The 19,704-nt window shown below is 39.1% G+C and overlaps 3 protein-coding genes across 6 annotated transcripts in view; 2 read left to right on the top strand and 1 right to left on the bottom strand.

Moving 5' to 3' along the window:
• Nucleotides 1-32: 32 nt before the first annotated feature.
• Nucleotides 33-7,042, top strand: LOC124168777 (probable RNA-binding protein 18). 2 transcript variants are annotated; one of them, XM_046547074.1, is made up of 5 exons: nucleotides 33-149; nucleotides 230-324; nucleotides 518-638; nucleotides 6,615-6,688; nucleotides 6,800-7,042. In XM_046547074.1, exons 1-5 carry the CDS (start codon nucleotides 135-137, stop codon nucleotides 6,999-7,001), a joined length of 507 nt encoding a protein of 168 aa, XP_046403030.1. In that variant the 5' UTR covers nucleotides 33-134; the 3' UTR covers nucleotides 7,002-7,042. The 2 variants fall into 2 exon arrangements, with proteins under 2 accessions (XP_046403030.1, XP_046403029.1); XM_046547073.1 differs by having other exon boundaries at nucleotides 425-638.
• LOC124168779 (DNA-directed RNA polymerase I subunit RPA12) lies at nucleotides 6,880-10,801 on the bottom strand. Its single transcript, XM_046547077.1, has 3 exons — nucleotides 10,500-10,801; nucleotides 7,300-7,507; nucleotides 6,880-7,217 (listed from the first exon to the last, which is right to left on the bottom strand). The coding sequence occupies exons 1-3, from the start codon at nucleotides 10,624-10,626 to the stop codon at nucleotides 7,193-7,195; spliced, it is 360 nt and encodes a 119-aa protein (XP_046403033.1). The 5' UTR covers nucleotides 10,627-10,801; the 3' UTR covers nucleotides 6,880-7,192.
• A 23-nt stretch (nucleotides 10,802-10,824) lies between these two features.
• The window catches only part of LOC124168775 (carnitine O-acetyltransferase-like), a 41,527-nt gene continuing 32,647 nt past the window's right edge, over nucleotides 10,825-19,704 (top strand). Inside the window, exons 1-4 of one of the 3 annotated variants that reach the window (XM_046547069.1) lie at nucleotides 10,825-10,922; nucleotides 11,043-11,190; nucleotides 11,291-11,427; nucleotides 16,214-16,349. In XM_046547069.1, coding sequence (XP_046403025.1) covers nucleotides 11,158-11,190; nucleotides 11,291-11,427; nucleotides 16,214-16,349 — 306 coding nt within the window. In that variant the 5' untranslated portion in view covers nucleotides 10,825-10,922; nucleotides 11,043-11,157. The remainder of the gene's footprint in view (nucleotides 10,923-11,042; nucleotides 11,191-11,290; nucleotides 11,428-16,213; nucleotides 16,350-19,704) is intronic. The other 2 variants (XM_046547068.1, XM_046547070.1) reach the window with 2 other exon arrangements.

Below are 19,704 nucleotides of genomic sequence, written 5' to 3'. Positions count from 1 at the left end.
CAACTTCGAGGGAAGCTGGGATTCATTTGGATTTATGACCATCAATTGTTTTTGTCAATGAACGGTCGATATGGCTCGTTGATATTTATTTGTCTTCTGTATTAAGATGATCGTATTATTCTTCCAAGGCCAGCATGAGTGGTGTAGAGGTATATATTTGCATGATATGTAAACTTGTTTTCATTTGTTCAGGGCTCATGCTTACTGTATTTGCTACTTGTTGTACCAGCCTTTACAGAAGCCATTACCCTTGGAGCCTTTGCCAGAGAAAGCACTTGAAGAAAGGCGACTTTGGATTGGAAATCTTGACTCTAGAATTACTGAGTAAGTTTAACAGAAGAAAATTACCTGTGTTTTCTATGAATTTTCCATTGAATTTTGAAAACAGCTTCAGCAAAAAATGTATTCTCTTTACTTATTAACGGTATCAACTCTTAAAACTGCTGCAAAAATACGGCCCTATTGAGAAGTTCGATCTTCTATTTCATCGTTCTGGACCGTTGGTGGGTCTGCCTAGAGGCTATGCTTTCGTCACTTTTGAGAGCAATGAAGACGCTACAAGAGCCAAAGTTGCTCTGGATGGCAAGTTGGTTGGTTGCAAGAGGATTGTCTTGAGATGGGCTCACAGCATTAGCAGGGTAAGCTTATTAATAATTATTGAAGCACGATTATATGCTTGTATGTAGTAAGATCAGTTACCGTGAAGTAGGGAGGTTTGTGGCAGCGCCGAATCCAGGTTAGCGACAAGGGGGGCTAGGTGGGGGGGACTGAACAGAATTACCCCTTTATCTGGTGTAATATGGATACCTTTGGTGGGGGCTACTACCCCTCTCTAGTTGGTGGGTATGTAGAAATATTTTCTCACATGTTCGAAGCTGTTGCTTACCACTGGTATGATATACTCAATTTGCCAATCTGGTGATGGGGTTCGCCTGCGTTTGACGTCTTATGAGGGAAATATTGTAATTGAACTTCACTTATCTCATACGAAGCTCTTTCTCTACCCAAACTATCAGCGTTAAAAACTTAATGTGGAATGATTGGTCTGGTCATTTGTTGAAGCCACTCTTAGTAATACTGTTTTCCATCTTCTCTCATTGTGCCTTTCTGCTTGACCAGTGTTAAATTTTTGACCATTGGCCTTGATAATGGCCTCTGTTTGTTGTATCTTGGTCCTTAAGAAAATTAACATGAGTGTATAGTTGTATAAGAAGGAGAAATTAATGTAATAACGCATTTACTCTTAAAATACAACGCAGAACACACAATCCTTTCCAATTGAGAAAAGGAATTGCCTCATAAGAGGATTAGAAATTGCAAAACACACAATATTCTTTGACATGTGGAGATTGAAGAAGCGATACTGTAGTAAAATATCAGTTTCAGTAAAAACCTAATCAAGGTTTTATTCAGCAAGAATAACACAGTTTAAGTAAACAACTTAAGTGTTGCCACAACAAATACAATTATTAAAATTAAGATCAACAACATAGTATGTTTATACCACATTCACCCCCACTAAAAATCGATTAGTATCTGATGTAGTCATTTAGATAGGCTGGTAGCCTTCGCTGCCGTCCACGTGGAGAACCTTTCTGTGGAGATGGACTCTTGGGTTGTTCAGAGACACACTTACTCGAATTAGGTATGCCCTTATCTTGCCCTGTCTCTTCATCGCATGAGGAGTTTTGTGATGTCAGTTCTCCGGAGTCAATAGATGGGCTCAAGGGAGGTCCGTCAAGCTTGACTGGGAAGTCCCCTCTTGGAGCCAAATGTCTAATGGAAACACTTGATTCTTGCCCATTGGGAAGCTTTACATATGCATAGTCTGGATTTGCCTCTATTAGTTCGACTTCCTGAACAATCGGGTCATACTTGCTGTGCCGCAAATGGTTTTTCATTAAAACTTGACCTGGTTTAGTTAACCATGTAGGCAAGGAGCGACCATTGAAAGATCTTCTGGGATGAGTGAACATACGTTCATGTGGGGTAGCATTTGTTGAGGTGCACAACAGTGATCTAATAGAGTGAAGTGCTGACTGAAGCACTTCTTCCCATTGTTCTGTCTTTAACCCTTTTGACTTTAAGGTCAAAAGTACAGTCTTCCATATTATTCCATTGTATCTTTCGACCTGACCATTTCCTTGGGGGCTGTAGGCAGTAGTTCTACTTGTAGCAATGCCTAAGGAGGTGAGAAATGATTTCAGTTCATGTGACATGAACGAAGCTCCTCTGTCGGAATGTATATAAGCTGGTGTACCAAAGAGCGAAAACACCATAGTCAATACTCTCACAGCAGTAGATGCCGAAATATCTGTACAAGGAAATGCAAAAGGGAACCTTGAATATTCATCAACAATAGTCAGTAGAAAACGGTTCTTGGATGAGCTAGGTAAGGGTCCTTTGAAGTCTAAGCTTAATCTCTCAAATGGAGAAGTTGCCTTTATAAGCTGCCCTTCATTTCTACAGAATCGAGGTTTTAATTCATTGCAGCAGGTGCAAGAATTAATCACTCCTTTAATTTCTTCTAGTGTGTAGGGCAGGTTTTTAGCTCTAACCCAGTGGTGCATTCTTGTTACACCCGGATGACATAAAGCATCATGTAGTTCTTTGAGGTTCATTCTTCCCTCTAAGTAGGTACTTGCTGTAATCCTCGACATTGTGTCTGCAGTTGTGTTTTGGTTGCCTGGTCGGTAAATGATATCGAATTTGTAATTAGCTAATTCAAGTCGCCATCTCATAATTTTCTCATTCTTTATTTTACTTGAGTGATACTGATCAAACATGAAGGCAACAGACCTCTGGTCAGTGATGACCTCAAAATGTCTTCCGATAAGGTAGTGTCTCCAGTTCCTCAGTGATTCCACAATAGCATAAGCTTCCTTCTCAACAGAGGAATGTCTTTGCTCAGCTGCATTAAGTGTCCTAGAGAAAAAGGCAATGGGACGTTCGGCTTGACTCAGGGTGGCCCCAATGGCAAACTCTGAAGCGTCAGTTTCTACTCGAAAAGGTGTATTTTCTTCTATTGCAGAGAGTGATGCCTCTGCTACATCTTTCTTGAGTGAATTGAATGTTGTCACAGCTTCTTCAGACAGCGGGAATGGTCCTTTTACCAGAAAAGGGCGAATCTTCTCTGAAAATTTGGGAATCCATCGGCAATAGTGAGCAAACATACCTAAGGTTCTCTGAAGGGCTGGCATGTCATTTGGGACAGGTAGGTTCATCAAAGGTGCAAGCCTATCCGGATCAGGCTTTATAACTCTATCTTCGATCAGATATCCTAATATTTTCACAGATTTAGTTGAATATTTACATTTATCTTGGTTTAATGTCAGATTATACTTTTCTACTGCACCTAAAAATCTTTCCAAATTTTGGTCATGTTCCTGTTGGTCATGGCCGCAAACTGTTACATCATCTAGATAAGGAAAAGTACCTTTGAGCTTTTCTTCCTTGATAATTCTGTCAATGTTTCTCTGGAAAGCTGGGACACCGTTAGTTACCCCGAAAGGAATTCTGCGGAACTGGTAAAGTTTTCCAGCAGCTTCAAAAGCAGTATATGGCTTATCTGATTCTAGAATAGGTACTTGGTGATAGGCACTCTTGAGGTCAATGGTGCTGAATATCTTGTATTGTGATACATTCCGTACCAACTCCTCTATTCTTGGGAGAGGGTAGGCATCAAGCATTGTAAATTTATTAATAGTTTGTGAGTAGTCAACTACCATCCTAGGTTTATGATTTTCACCCTTAACTACAAAAACTTGAGCACGCCATGGTGAGTTACTAGGTTCTATTACACCTTCTTTGAGCAATTTTTCCACTTCAGCAGCGATGAATATTTTGTCGGATTCTGTGTGACGTCTTGACTTAGTTATGATGGGTTTGCAGTCTGGTGTGAGATTGGCAAATAGCGATGCTGCTGGAACTCGAGCAGTAGCTAGTGAGCAGATTTTAAGAGGTGTTTGTTCTCCATGGAATTCTATTTCTACAGATGAGTGACTCTTCAGAAGATCGTGCCCAATCAGGAAGTCAGCACACAGATTTTTCATGATTAACACCTTAATATTTGCATATGTATAGGTCTGAATCTTCAAGGTCAGCGTACCACATCCAGTAACATCAGAACTCAAAGAAGAATTAGCCATGGTTATCTTACCGGAGTAAGGCTTAACGACTATTCCGCATCTCTCCACAAAACGTTCATTCAAGAAACTAAGAGAACTTCCAGTATCGATAAGTGCATTTAGTTCCACTCCATTGATCAATACCTTAGTCATGGATTTTTGAAGGCATAGAGGTGCTGTTACTGCAGAAGCCAAAAACGACGTAGAAGCTGTTGAATTTGTAGATGAATGTTTAAATCTTGATTTACATACTTTTTGGTAATGTCCTTTTTTTCCGCAACCTCTACAGATAATATCCTTTGCTGGGCAAGAGTCCCTTGGGTGCCGTTTGTTACCACAAAAGAAACATTTTTCAGATCGTACCAAAGCAGCTGATGTTGTTGTAGTATCTTCAGGGCTATCTTCTCTATGGTCAGCAGCAGCAACAGGAGTTGAATCTGCTGTATTCAGATAAGACGCTGAATGTAGCTCAGCCAGCTCAAGTGACCTAGCCTGGTCATGGGCCTTCTCTAATGTGACGTTGGTGTTTTCCAGTAATCTTTCTCGAATACGAGAGCTCTTGAGGCCTCGTATGAAAGAATCCCTTATGTACTCATCTTTATATTTATCAGCTGTTACTGCTTGAAATTCACAATCTTTGCTCATTTGTTTTAATACCTGGAGATATTCGTCGACTGATTCACCCGTCTGCTGAGTTCTAGATGCTAGGCAGTGTCTTGCAAATATTTCATTTCGTTTTGTGATATATAATGAATCTAGTATTTTGATGGCATCTGAGTAGTTTTCTGAGTCACTAATATACCGAAAGACGTTAGCAGATACATAATTGCAGAGTAATTGCAGTTTACCATCTTCTGAAACCTTGTTCACTTGGCCCAGGAAATTAGCAAATGTTCTTTTCCAGTGTTTCCACTTCGATTCAGCACCCACATGTGAAGGGTCAGTATCAAATCTTTCTGGCTTTAAAAGCTGTTCCATCTTACTAAAGAATTCTTGCTGAATAAATTGTAGTAAAATATCAGTTTCAGTAAAAACCTAATCAAGGTTTTATTCAGCAAGAATAACACAGTTTAAGTAAACAACTTAAGTGTTGCCACAACAAATACAATTATTAAAATTAAGATCAACAACATGGTATGTTTATACCACAAACAACATTGAAACGTGAAGGAGCTCTGAACAGAAGTAGTTACCACCCTGGAGATTTAGTTTACTACCCACTGGGTGCACCATCAAATGTTCTCATGCTATAGAGAGCTTTGCATATTCACAATGGAATAAGAACTCTTCCTTAATGCTTGTGAGAGAGAGAAAAAACCAGAGGTTTTCTTGACCTGAGTAAACATTTCGATGAAGGAATGAGTGGTGAAAGTTTCTCTCGCAATATAGTGCCGTTAACCTCTGGCAATGGGAGGGCATGAGAGCTTGCACACACAACGATTGCCGGCACCAACAAAAAGCCAGTTAGATGCTGGCCATTGTCAGTGTGGATCATCGGAGCTGGCCAACTTATCGTTTGACCGGTAAAAATCTGGCGTGTGTGCAAGCATCCAAAATCAGTGTGTGTTCAAGGGGCCTCAGGTTTATGGAGAAATTACCAAAAATATACACAGCCATCTTTGGGAACCGAGTGGATTAATTCACATTAAAGCTTGTTTCACAGGTTTAGAGATTCGGTCTTCCAATGCTTTCCAAAGGCTAAAACTATTTATTCATGTGTACAATTGAAGCAAATTAATATACAGCATAATCCTAATTTTCAGCCATCCATGTGGCATGAGTGCTTGTTGCCACACAGTGAGAAGGCAATGACCGTGTGTTTCTGGCTGAGTGATCGTGATGTGGTAGCAATTCAATGATATGTTAACGAACAAAGCATCCAATAGACATGTTTACTGAAATTTAAACTACTATTAACAGATATGTAGACCTTATTTATAACTACCTACTGTCATCCCTCACAAATGCTACTACTCTATTCAATAGAAAACAATGGATGATTGAGAAGAGGAAGAAAAAGGTGTTTAGATATGCATTGCAAATTTTTCAATAGTTAGAAACTAATGTGGTCTCTTCAGGTACTTCTGTCAAACTCAGAGGCAGAAGAGGCATGCATACAAGAAAAATCAGCAAAATCTGAAGGAGAAATAATTTGTTGAGGCAGCAATACAAAACTTTAAACAATCCTGTAACTAAAACCTTAATCCTGTAGATGATGCTTTTAAATTGACTCACTGGTGATCTTATCACATTGGGAGATTCTATTAGGATAAAATTAAAAATTAATCTGGATCAAATTAAAAATTAGTCTAAGTATTCAATTTTTTTCACCCAGAAAACCCAAAAATCTTCATTGTTTAGGTAGTAGGTACACATTACCCATTCTTGAATCCACCCCTCTCCTTTTCATGTGGGTCGCTTGCCCTGCTGTAAAATAAGTTTAGTGTGAGATGGATACATTGGTTATATTTCCTTTATTCACTACAGGAGGACTTAGAAAGACCGAAACCACAGCTAGAGATACCAGCACTTGCAGGCACAAAGAATGAAAAGAAAGTCAGGTAATTATCTTTTTTGGTTAAGTTTATTACCATTTTTTAGGGTATCAACATATGTCCCTGTTAAGTTTTACTTTAACCATGCCTTTGTATGATATTGTATTTATTTTTTAGCCGCCTAAGTGTCATACAAGCCATTGAGGCAAAACTGAAGATGATGGAAAGGGGATCAACAGAAGATTTTGAATTAAATGCTGGACCATCGAGAGGTCTACCTTTGAATCCTGCTCTTAGCACTGCAAGCACAAGACCACGTGGCAGTATGAAACATCACCATGATTCAAGGCCATATAATAGGGCATATAATAGAAGGTGAAACAATCAAATTATTTATTATAAATTAATTTGTGGTGTATGTCATAGGTGAAACTTTGACATTGTTGTTCACACACTCAGCTGAGGAATGGTGTATGTATTGATGTTTTTATATGGACCGTATTCCTGAGATTGTACATCAGTTGTTGCCATCACTCACGTTGATTATTGTCCGTACGATGTTGGTCATCTTTATGAATTTTCTGATTCCTTGAAACTGAAAAGAAAAGGTGAATTTTTATTGAAGTTTTTAATTATGTATAGTGAAATACTCAATAACATGGTATAAAAACACTTACTGGCATTTTGTACAGGTGTAAAATACGGTTTGCCCTTCATCAGCAGATCGTAACTGCAGTGTTGCATAAGACATTTTGTCATTGCCACACATTGGGCATTGCCTTTCAACAATTGGCCCCTCAGAACCAGCAGATTTCTTTTTTTCGTACTTTTTACCAGTTATTGAATTAAAATGTATCGTGTACTCTTTTTCCATTGCTGAATAAACTGAAAAAAAATATTACATCTTTTATTAACAAGCCTTGTGTACCACAACAACATGCATGCTTGTTGTCAGTATATAGTACATAGGTTCTAAGGGCAATTAAATCATGCAGCAACCCTGTCTACTCCTGGATCAAACTATACAAGGTGTTTACTGTACAATATAAAACTTCAGTGACTATGAGCATATCCTGGATATATGTAAAAATAATTAGAGAAACATTGATTAATTACTTCAATTAAATAAACTGATCCTTTCTGATAGTGGACGGGAACAAGTCCCCTATGTTTCATTTAAGTTGCATTGCTAATGAAGCTTTGTATGTAGCAGCTATCATTGAATAGCATACCTGCAATTCTTTTTATCCATAAATTCATTGATATACTCTGCATTCAGTGAAATATCTCACCAACAGTACCAGTCCACAAGAATATGATTGTAAGTGAAAGGTGTCCTTAAATCTTTCTTGGCAAAAATCACCCACAGCCAACACAACTTTCCCTTCGCCAAGGAATGAATGTTGGCTATGGCCATAATGGCTAATGAGATTTTTCCAGGGCAAAAGAATGAAAATTGGCAAAACCGAATGATAGGGATGAAAAAAAGAGTAATGCTCAACAGTGAACTCAAGTATGCTGTAGCCCTTCCAAACCTAGCTTAACAAGGGATTGGGCCCTCTTCTTTGGGAACTGGAGTCAACCATTAGAGTCATTTTTCATAAATTGTATGAATCCTCAGGTTTCCAACCAGAGGAGGTGCCACGGTCGTGTGGGTTAAGGCAGTTTCCTTAGGTACTTGTGACCACTGAGGGAGGTGGGCAGGGAATGGAAAATTCTCTGGGCTGAGTCATGCCACATTTGTTTAGTTTCAGTATCCAGTGCAGTTCTTAGCATTCTTGGGTTCTTTAAATTCCAACCATGTCCGAACATGCATTGGAAACAACACCACTTGATGCCTGGCACGTGCTCATTCAGGCATATGATTACGGCAGTGTTGAAAATAAATCTGGCAGTGAAGGGTGACAAACGGGCATTTAAATGCAACAGCCAAAGGTTAAATCTGACTGCAGTTGCAAGAGGATTTCTGGAGAAAAAAAAACAAAAAATACCCGAATTTTTTATGAAACTATCGCTTAAGGGTTACACTAAAATTCAGTAAAAGGGCTGAAAATTAAAAAAATAAAGATATATACAAGGGCTTACCCAGGATGATAACTAGGGCGGGGGGGGGGGGGGGGGGGGGGGGTAAGCCAGGTTGTGACATTTTACCATGGAAAGGGTGAATGAAACCAACATATTAAGAATATTATAACAGTGCTGTATTAGTTTATTTCCTTGAAAAAAGTTTTTTTTTAGTTACATATCTTATACTAATGCATATAATTTTTGTGGGTTTAAAGTAAAAAATATGTTGAATACTTTCGTTTCAATTCAGTACTGATTTTGCTTAAAGACTTTTCTGAATTTGCTTCTAGAGGGGGGGGGGGCACCGCCCCCCTGTCCCTCGCTGGGTAAGACTATGGATGTATATTTATTTATCTTTCAAGGTTTGTTAACTGTGAAATTGTCTTATTTTGGATTTATTTTTTTCCCCAAGATTGCATATCTTGGGGAAAAATGAAGATTTGTTCCAGTTAGCATGCATAATGGATAAAAAGTTCATATCTGAATGATTGTTAGCATCCATTGACTAAATGCAAGTGCAATCTTGTGTACTTCCATGGTGTCAAATGTGTGCAAACACCCAGTGCTATTAACTGGAAACAGTGGATGAGTCGCAATATGCACAGAGTATTTTTCAATCGCACTTCACTTAAGTCCTATAATTTGCGCCACCTGAAAACCTGCACTCGTTATGCGAGTTGAACTTTATTTAAGGAAACCTCCATTGTGGGCAATTTGCCTCCTCCATTTCAACAAGCTGCTATTCCACCACATGTTTGAGCACCTAAATAAAATTAGGGTCTCATTTATTCATCCTTGTGGTGCATCGAAGTGTTCGGTTCATTTATGAGCTAGGATAAAGTGATCATTATTCACCATCAGGATACTGCTTTCACATATATAAAATTCAGAGAAATCAGTGATGGTTACCTGACACCACTCTGTCTGATTTGAGATGATATTCCCCATATGTAATAGATAACGATTTTTTTGAGCAACAGTACAAAATAGTCATGCTCGTACCAAAAATCCACTACACTGCCCTGATACTTATGGGTCAGCTTCACTGCTAAGAATAAATGCCAATCAGCATTTTTGAACCATTTTCCATATGAATACGGGCCCATATATATTATGCCCATATAATGGCCCATAATAATAATTAATGAAAAAAAGCCCAGGGGCTGCAGGAGAGAAATCCGTGAAATGCATACGAGGTGAATCTCTGAGTTACTGACACCAACATGTACACAATCCAAAATTCTCACCCAGTGAATCTCGTCAATCAGAACCATGGACATACCTTTTCCAATATTCACCAAAGATCTCAATAAATATGACAACGATAATTTAGGGAACTCAGATTTTTAAATTCCAAATAACAATACATATTAAGTTAGCACTTGCAACCTGCTTCAGTTTCAATGAAATCGTAGAAAGACTTCATATAGCTCTGTGAAATGCATTGTTTCCAACTAGCCTAGCCGGACACTCCACTCTATATATGTGATGCAGGCAGGGGCTATTATGATAATTCCATTCAGGATGCGAGACGAGATACGGATACAAACTGAGTAATAAACACTTAAAATATCAGGGAAGGGACCTTTGAATGGCAACTAACGATTAGGACATCACCTGTAAGCTTCAATCCTTTCACTTACAATGAAAATTACTCGACAATTGGACATTAACTTTTACTTAATAACCAGTAGTAATTCGGATACAAAAACATATTTGAATAACGACCTTCTTTCTGGCAACACCAATTGAACCCGATATACGCAATAACACCACGATAGATGGAACTAAAATGGTTATGATGGCCTACCTTCGAGAGCTGTATATTCTTGTTTGCATGAGTAACAAATTATATTCCCAGTGTCCTTCATTGCAGGGAGAATACTTCCACACTTCGGGCAAAATCCCGGCTTGCTAACAAATGGCTTCTTGAACATTTTAAGACCAAATGAAAGACATGAAATGGATGCTTTGGTACGAAATCACGAGCCGTTACAGCGTTTTTGTTCAAATCACAGTGAACTACAGATAAAAGTTGTAACTTAAAATTATAACCGCACGCATTCACACAACAACTCTTGTTTACACATTTCATCTGAACCGCATGTGCGAAATGACGAATGAACGATTGGTGTGCGCAATATCGCGATTGGCAGATGTTCCCATAATGGATCCGAAAAGGGGATTTCCGTGGGGATTCCATTGAATTTGCCTATTTGAAGGAGTCTGTAAGGTACTGTTACGTATAAGTTATGAGGAAAATTATGATATCATATCTGTAGTAGTTAACTCGAACCTGAATATTCATGCATCTTCATTGTCTTCTCCCTTTTGGCTGAACTAATTGTTACAGCCTCCATCTCCGTCTGAAGAATTACTTTAAGAATAATTTTAATTTGAACGCGCAATACACCGTGCGATATCGTCGAATTTGAAAGTTGTGTTCATTTTATTCATCAAATCTGAAGATGACGAGTTTGGTCGGATTATTCCGTGCCGTGGTTAGTGAAAAAAAGAGTGGTTGAAGTATGATGTAGCTTCCATAGACAGTGACACGTTGGTGGAAAACGATGAAAATATGTATTATCTATCTGATTTTAGGCACGTCCATCGTTTTTAAAGACGTTTCCTCGTTCTGAAGCTAAGATAACTGTGGCAATGAGAGGCATTATGACTCAACAGAATCTTCCCCACCTTCCAGTACCACCCTTGAAGAAGACACTTGACAAGTATCTCAGGTACCAGAGTCATCATTTGATTTTCACTAGATCTAATATTAATAAATATTAAACTAATGTATGGAAAACCTTATATTATTTTGATGGACGGGGTGGATGAGGAGGAGGTGTATGAAAGGGTGACTTTGCTTCCCTAAATTAGTGGAGGCATTTCAAAAAGGTCATGGCCCTTGTTTGTAGCAAATCATTTTTATTTGCCTGCATTCGTACCCGGATCTCCTGATCGATGATCAAGTGTTTACATGGTGGAGGAAATTGGCATTAGACATGCCAACAGACATTTTATGAAGCGCATGTATAAAGTGGTTTAGTGCGCAGTCATATGCAGAGGTGCAAAGTTATTTATACAAATGGTAAAATTTGTTGTGAAAATCATTTTTCCCTGTAGGGATTCGAACCTGAATCTCCTGATTTCTAATCAGGTAAACTACCAGTTACTTTGCATCTGTGGGCATGACTGCATGTTAAGTCACTTTTTGCATACAGTACTTTGGCAAATAAGGGACAAGGTCTCTACTGCTCCATGTGTAGGGATGTAATATGCATTGAATCACAGAGAGAAAATTGTTTGTATGACATTCAGGTGGCTTACAATTACCATGATTGTAATAAACGGTAATGTCAGTGGTGGTATTTCGTAATCAATTAGTTGAGGCTTCAGTACTAGCATGAAGTTCTGCCTTACTGGGGGCTTTATTGTAGCCTTAATATCAGTGGTGGCTGATTCAGACGATGAGCATTGCGCTACCTTTCCCATCACCCCTCTCCATTACCTCCTCTCCTCCCCCACAATGAAGTGTGTAGAAATTTAAAATCTAATTGCCTCTCTGCAAAGGATGAAGTCCAAATACTGCTCCTTCCTGCTACAGAATTTATCGATCACCCTGGTATTGAACCCTTTGCTTTGTTTAGACCAGCGGTTCCCAAAGTGGGGGTCGCGACCCCCAAGGGGGTCGTAGGCCGTTCGGAAAGGGGTCGCGAGATACTAATAATATGGTGAACAATGTACTTAAACTTGGACGACCATTTTTAGGGGGTCGCGGCTAAAAAGAATGAGCTAAAATGGGTCGCGGAAAGAAAAAGTTTGGGAACCGCTGGTTTAGACCATATCATTCTCAATGAAGAGTATTGCCCTTAGCTGTTCCTTTGACATGGTATTCCATAAATCTTAATCTACTCAAGCGATGAGAAACACCTCTTAGGTTCTAATGTTGTTACTGATTTTGTTATTAATATTCTCAGAAGCTTGTATTTTGGCAGAAGGCACTTTAGAGATTGCCTTTAATAATGAATTGCTCCCGCTAAATTCTTAAAATATGGCCTCCAATACAAAACTGATGGATATCCTTGGCCTACTGTCCCTCATGCAGAGTGGAGTTCTAAGACTTGGTACATGTGCTTAGATCGGTGCAGAAAATCACTTCTGTTGTATTCAGAAAGGATCCTAACAGACCTATTTTAGAGTATTAATGTGCTGCTGCTTTTTAGATCACGAGCACAGCCCACCACTGCCTGATATCTCTTTAATGGGTTAGAGTAGAGCTTATCATAGGCAAACATATAAATAGGCCTTGATATAAATTGAAATCCTCCATTATATTTCTTGGTTAAAGCTTTCACACCTTGTGGTGATTAAAAAGTGACATATGGGTTTACGCTGTGTTGTAAATGGGATTTTTGATCTGAGGTTCTATGATTGACTGCTGGTTACTTCTTCCAGGGAATGGTGGTGGTGTTCGCTGCTGCTGACTTTTTATTTCAATTTCAAGTCAGCAGTACCCAGCACCACTACCTTTTCCTTGAAGAAGTTACCAGCTCTTGGCCACAAAACGTCAGGGCAAAAATCTGATGTGCCACATGGAATACATCCGTGTGTCACTTTTTAATCTGTCTATTTTATCTTAGGAAAGGGTGAAGTGACTTAGAAAAGGGTGAAGTGAAAGCCATGTAACGTTTTACTTTTCTCTTTAACTTCACAAATATGGTTAAAACAGTTTTTATGAGTTAAATGTAAAGTACCTCTTTACTACTCACTTCACAAATAGGGTTTATGCACTTTACAAACACTTAATCAGTTCTCATAGCAAAACCCTCGGTAGCAAAGACACACGTACACCTGCACGCCACAACTTTCATTACAATACTCCCCCATTTTTTCTTCTGCATCATCAATAACAATCACCATCCACTCTCGCTTGCTACATCGTCTTTCTCCCATCAATTGTCTCGTTAACATTCTACTCAAAATTAATTGTTACATAAGCCCCATTATAAGAAATGTTGTGTGGGACAAATTATTTTCTGGTGAGAGCCTTCGAAACTCAACTATTTTTAGACAAAGCAACTACAAACAATTTGGTTACCATATCCTTATTTAAATTTTACAATCGAAACGCAAAGGCCTTGGGTTCAACCTTCCGTTGCTATAATTAATAGTAGTGGGTGTAACTTGGTGGAAATCCATAATCGTAGGAATAGAAGGAATAATAACTTTGCTATTTCCACATGGTGACTTATTGATACCGACCAAGGTTTCATTACAGCATAACATTACCACCTTGACATTGTTACGCTGTAACGAAACCATGCTCGGTCTCAAAAAATCACCATGTGGAAATAGCAAAGTTACTATTCCTTCCGTTATTAATTTATTTGAATCTATGAATGACTTCTAGAGACTAGTGCAAGAATATTAGATTGGCAATTTAAAAATTATAAGTAAAAAATTTGCACATTAAGCTCTACCACAGGACACGTTTGGAACAATACCTATGAAAATACAGTAACACATTTCCTTCCTCAGCTAATTTCACTCTCCTCCATTCACTTGACCATTCATTCTAATATCACACTCATACCATCGAATTCTTCAAGTTCAATTTCTACCCATTTACATGTTCAAACAAGCCAATAATCAACACAAAATGTAAAAACATGCAAGTGTAACCTGTCAACACATTCATTCTTCTCGGAGCGCAAAATTCACTGCCCACTCTTCAAAAGCACACCCCACTTGGTCACAATATTCGAGTATTTAACTATATGTCACACACATTTCAATTCCCTCCATTGCGACTGCAAGTTTAGGATATTCAACACTTCGCTTCACTTCCTTATCCTCTTCCAACTAAAAGTAATCAGGAGATTCAAACACACTGCACTTCGCCCTTTCTCCCACTCGTACACTCTCCCCCTCTCCCGCAAATCCCTGTGCTCCTGGCCGCAAAAATATCCTTTCCAGGCTCTGCTCCTTCTATCATCCGGGAATCGTCGCGGTCGGCCTCCTGGCGGTCTCTAATCTTGGCATCCTCCGCTGGTGGATTCTTGATTTATTTTCGTCACTATCTACTTCATCCACTCCTCGGTTTCCTCTATTCCAGTCTTCACGTTAGCTTGGCTAGAATCTAGCTCCTCCAACTCATCGCTAGTCTCCACAACTTCAGTGACCACCTCTCCCATCGGGTCGCATATTTCCTCATTTTTACTCTGGGCGATCATACTGCCACATTCCTGCTGGAACGCAGTTATGCACTCTTGTATTATTTCCTTTAGGGCCTTTGCACACTAGGCCACCATGGTGGCGCTTGAGCTTGGAGCATGGAGCTTGGCGCAAGTCGGGGGCTCTGGCCACCGCAATTTTGGCCGTGCCTCCACGGAGTGCGACCAAGCCACCAAAGTGGCCCAGTGTGCTGTTGTACATTCAACTCAATGATTTTCGTGGAGGCGCTTCCATGGTGGCGCCACCATGGTGGCTTAGTGTGCAGAGGCCCTTATCGTCCCCCCTAACTTCTCTCTTTCTTCTTGGTCTTTTCTCCTCTGTCAATCTCGCTTCTCCTGTTCTTCTCTCCATTGTCTATCTTGCCTATCCTGTTCTTCTATCCACTACTCGAAAGATGTTTTTATCACTCCCCCCATTTTAAAATTCCCACTATCTACACAACTCGTATTTCAGGTTTCCTGTGGTCTTGATGCACACGAGTAGTCGTGCCCTACACGACGCGGCACCAAATTGTAACGTTTAAATTTACTCCTCATTACACAAATAGGGTTTATATACTTTACAAACACTTAATCACTTCACATAGCGAAACCCTCGGGAGCGAAGACACACGCACACCCGCACGCCACCACTTTTACAACCATACTCCCCCATTCTCTTCCACACCCTCAACAACAATCACCATCCACTATCGCTTGCTTCATTGTTTTTCTCCCATCAATTGTCATTTTAACATTCAACTCAAAATTAATTGTTTCAGCCATTAATTCAGGGAAGGGTAGTAGACCAATTATCACACAGTCAAATTGGTTCCTTTGCCCTTTGCCTTTTCAAATTAGGTAACCGATCTATGCTTTCAGAAGTTGATTTATTGTAGTTGGACATTCTTTGAGAGGGAGTGCCTCACATTAACTCCCAAGGCTGGTGGTAATGATCAATGATTTCAAATATCCTAAAAAAATTTGTGGATTTGTGTTATAAGTAAACTCTGCCCCAAATACCTCATGCTCAAATAAACTGCTCCTCCTTCACCCCCAAATTTTCTTGAAAAATGGAACATTGATATATTATGAGTGATGTGGGTATAATTTTCCATTGACATCCATGTCACATTTTAATTTTAGTGTAAGAAACCAATATCATTATATGTACATATTATATTTTAATGGTTAACTGCTCCAAGGAAGGACACAGATGAAATTTGTGGTGGTGTTTCTGTCTTCATGTTTAAATGAGAGGAAAATTTGTACATTCCAATAATTTTTGGGTCAAATTTGTATTATTTAGGACTGTTAAACCATTAATAACAGATGAAGAATTTAAAATAACCTCAAATGTTGTGGCTAAGTTTGGAGCCCCTGGAGGTGTTGGAGAGAAGTTGCAGTCATTGCTGGAAAAGAGAGCTAAGAGTACCACTAATTGGGTGAGAATTAAAAAAATACAGTTCTGTAGTTCTCTATAGTGATTATGTATAGTTCTCTATGCATAGTTGTCCATAATCCTTACGTAAAGTTTTATTGTTATTTGGAGCATAGTGATGATAGAATTACATATAGCTCGTAATATAAAAAAGTACGTCTTTTGGGCTAGAAAATATGGTAAATCAGTGATTTAAATATTAGGAGGGTAGCTGGTGTAAATGTGTATGACATGTTGACGTATATATGCATGTTATAAATGGAATAGAAAACCCTCAATAACTTCAAGTATAAAAGTTGTCATGGAAAAAAACAATAATGGGTTGTTGTTGATTTTGACAAAAGATAGAAAACATGGAAGTTTCATAATTTTTGTGCGTCAAAAGATTAAGAGGACGAATAAAGAAAGTAAATAAACTGTAAGTAGTGATAAGAAAATTAGTTCTATCGCTGCATTACGACAATGTCAAAATTGCTAATGATTTTAGTATTTTCACTCAGTTTCGTATCTAATGCCAGTTCTTTTGTTAAGTACAGTGAAACCTCGATATAACGACACCCAACGGTGCACTAATAAACACTCGCTATAGCGAATTGTCGCTTTACCGGAGGTGGAGCAAATAATAGCCAATATACCTGTTGCGAACAGATATACAGGAACAGGAGTGGTGCGGCGACAGATAAACATCTATCCGATAAACGTAAGCATAAATCCAGACGAAAGGCGATGTTTTTTTGCATCACTAAATTTCCTTACTCAAATAACGACTAACTATTCAAACAATTTATAAGCGCCGCACTAAATAAAAATCATGCAAAGCACTGTTTCGTCAATCATTATATTTATCGAACGACAGTTTACCACATAAATTTGAGACTGAGCACTCCATTTCTAACAGATCGCTAGCAATTACAGAGGTTAAGGAGTCTTCATGAAAGTCTTCCGGCGATAAAACCCTCGCAATGGCGAGAGCCAACACCGAAAGGGTCTCGTAAAAACGAATTCTTTAACACGCTTATTATAGGGTCAATTGACGGTGCATCGGCTATCTCTCGTAATAGCGGGGGTGTCGCTATAGCCCGTACTCGCTTTAACGAGGTTCCACTGTGTGTGCATGAAAATAAAGAGGATGATTTTAAAATTTCTATGTATGTTGTTGAACTCTTTCATCAATTCCAACCCAATTTACCTTTGAAATATGTATCTTAATTTATAATTTGACCTGCCTTATGTTTGTAATCCAAACCAACGGGGCCAATAAAGATTATTATTATTATCAAGTACAGCAGACTCCCAATTATTCGGCTGGAGACTATCAGTGTTGTGGATTATCCGTGCATTAGTTTATTTCTCCTTCGATGTTGTCCGCGATCTTTATAAAAAATAAATGCAGATGCAAGAACCCCACGGTTACTGCAATTTAATGCAAGACTATACCATGCTTATTATTTTCATTAGAATCAATTTCGGAAACCAGAATTATTTTATTTTCTTGCTGACAAGGAATGTTTCAAGTTTACTTGGACGTCTGATCTAGCATTTCAGAAGACGATGAGCGGTGGGGAAAATTAATTTAAAAGATTCTTCAATGATTAACTGCAATCGTAAATTAAGAAAAATGTTATCTATGGTCTTTAAATGAGTTTTTCATATTGCAAATGTACCTATACTACTACCGTGGCCTTGCATTAGGTCGAATAAAACCCAAGGGAACCGGAGATGTGGTTGCACTTGGGCATCTTTTCACCGTAACTTGTCTATGTCAAATGGGAGGGGAAAGGAATAGCAGAAGTGAAGGCAGTAGGGGAAGTAGAAGCAGAGACAAAGGAAGTAGAGATTGCGTAATAGGGTAGTTTCCTTCATCAAAGAAAACGAAAGGCATTGATTGCGATTTGTTACCCACCATTAGTGTATTCACAATATACAAATTATTTGGTTTTAGAAATCCCAGTTTAGACAAATGGCAATGGTCAATTTTATCCTAATTTGAAAAAGGCCAGATTGGCGCCCATGTGATGCCGTTCCACGTGACGTCACAGGGACCTAGTTTCTATACAAGTAGATAGGAGTTTTACATTATCTGAGATTACCAATGCATGCATGAGGCACAGAGCTAAGGGAAACGTCTCTTAATAATCACCTATTAATACTGCCTAAGGTCGGAAAGTTTCCTTCGTTTGATAAGGTATTAATAATCCTTATTTAAGCCCAGCGCTACCTGCTAGCAGGGTACTCTGCTACCTGCCTCGCCTCAAGGTCACCTCACTTGCGGCAGAGGGAACTAGAACGACGTCACACGGAGTTTTCCCATCATTCCTACTTAGCCGTCGCGTTTTCGCTTGCTTGAAAATTTTCACTTTTCATTTAATCACGAAAAATAGATATCGTCATTTAAAAATCTAAAAGCAGGATTTGGTTCTTTCCCGGCGAATGCTGTTGATGAAATCTTCTCGGGAAATCAGCCGGGTGATGATGGCATTGTTGCCAACGTTTCGATGGCCTTCTCTGCCACCGTCTTCAGGGCGAATTCGCCCTGAAGACGATGGCAGAGAAGGCCATCGAAACGTTGGCAGCAATGGCCATCATCACCCGGCTGATTTCCCGAGAAGATTTCATCAAAATCTAAAAGCGTTAAATACGTAATCCAGGAGTAATGATCTTTCGATTTAGGCAATAAAAAAATAATGGGTAACCACCCTATTTGTAGACAGGTGCTCGCCTGTGTAGACAGGTTGCTAGAGTATATGGAGGAGTGGGAATCGAGTACAATCACTGCTGCTAAAAAGATCAAGGTCGGGTGAAGAAAGCTCTCAATGAGTCCAGCAGGGTTATTCCACTAATCGTATGGCCAGGCCATAAGTCGAAATCGACCATAACTACGGCCTTGAGACATACGTATCGCTTCGTGCGATTCTACTCTGTGCGAAAGGCCATAAGTCGGGCGGTAGCTATGACCTAAAGGTCGTAATACTATGGCCTGCCTAGGAGGCCGTCATAACACGGGCCATACGAAATAACATTGCTCGCCTAAGGAGTTATAAAAGAAACTTACGAAGTGTCATCGATTGCATAGCGATTATTTCAAGAAATATATGAATATTGTGGGTGAGCACATGAGGATTCAATGGGGATTGGCTAGATATATGAAGGAAAGACGTCGATTTCATAAGGAGGATACGGGATACGTGTAGGTAATCCGTTCGCATACGATGATGATATTTTCATCAAATATTTCCGTGCGTCAAAAGTTGTTACTTACTTTTTAAGTAAATATAGTGTATGAACTAAAAGTTCGCCTGTAGTTAAAAAGTTAGAAATACTGTTTTAATGGATGCTCTGTTAAAATGAACGGAGGAACG

The sequence above is a fragment of the Ischnura elegans genome, chromosome 12 (assembly GCF_921293095.1).
Source record: "Ischnura elegans chromosome 12, ioIscEleg1.1, whole genome shotgun sequence".
In the NCBI taxonomy this organism is placed as follows: Eukaryota; Metazoa; Arthropoda; class Insecta; order Odonata; family Coenagrionidae; genus Ischnura; species Ischnura elegans.
Note: the sequence above shows the minus strand (reverse complement) of the source record. Positions and strands in the feature narration are given on the sequence as shown.

What these genes read in the sequence shown, in the direction of transcription:
- LOC124168779 (XM_046547077.1), bottom strand. Translation starts at nt 10,626, where the DNA reads ATGTTCAAGAAGCCATTTGTTAGCAAGCCGGGATTTTGCCCGAAGTGT. An exon ending in AGAATATACAGCTCTCGAAG is followed by an intron (nt 7,508 to 10,499) that starts GTAGGCCATCAT and finishes ATTTTTTTTCAG; the next exon opens with TTTATTCAGCAATGGAAAAA. An exon ending in TACACCTGTACAAAATGCCA is followed by an intron (nt 7,218 to 7,299) that starts GTAAGTGTTTTT and finishes TTTTCTTTTCAG; the next exon opens with TTTCAAGGAATCAGAAAATT.
- LOC124168777 (XM_046547073.1), top strand. An exon ending in GGGCTCACAGCATTAGCAGG is followed by an intron (nt 639 to 6,614) that starts GTAAGCTTATTA and finishes TATTCACTACAG; the next exon opens with GAGGACTTAGAAAGACCGAA. An exon ending in AAGAATGAAAAGAAAGTCAG is followed by an intron (nt 6,689 to 6,799) that starts GTAATTATCTTT and finishes TTTATTTTTTAG; the next exon opens with CCGCCTAAGTGTCATACAAG.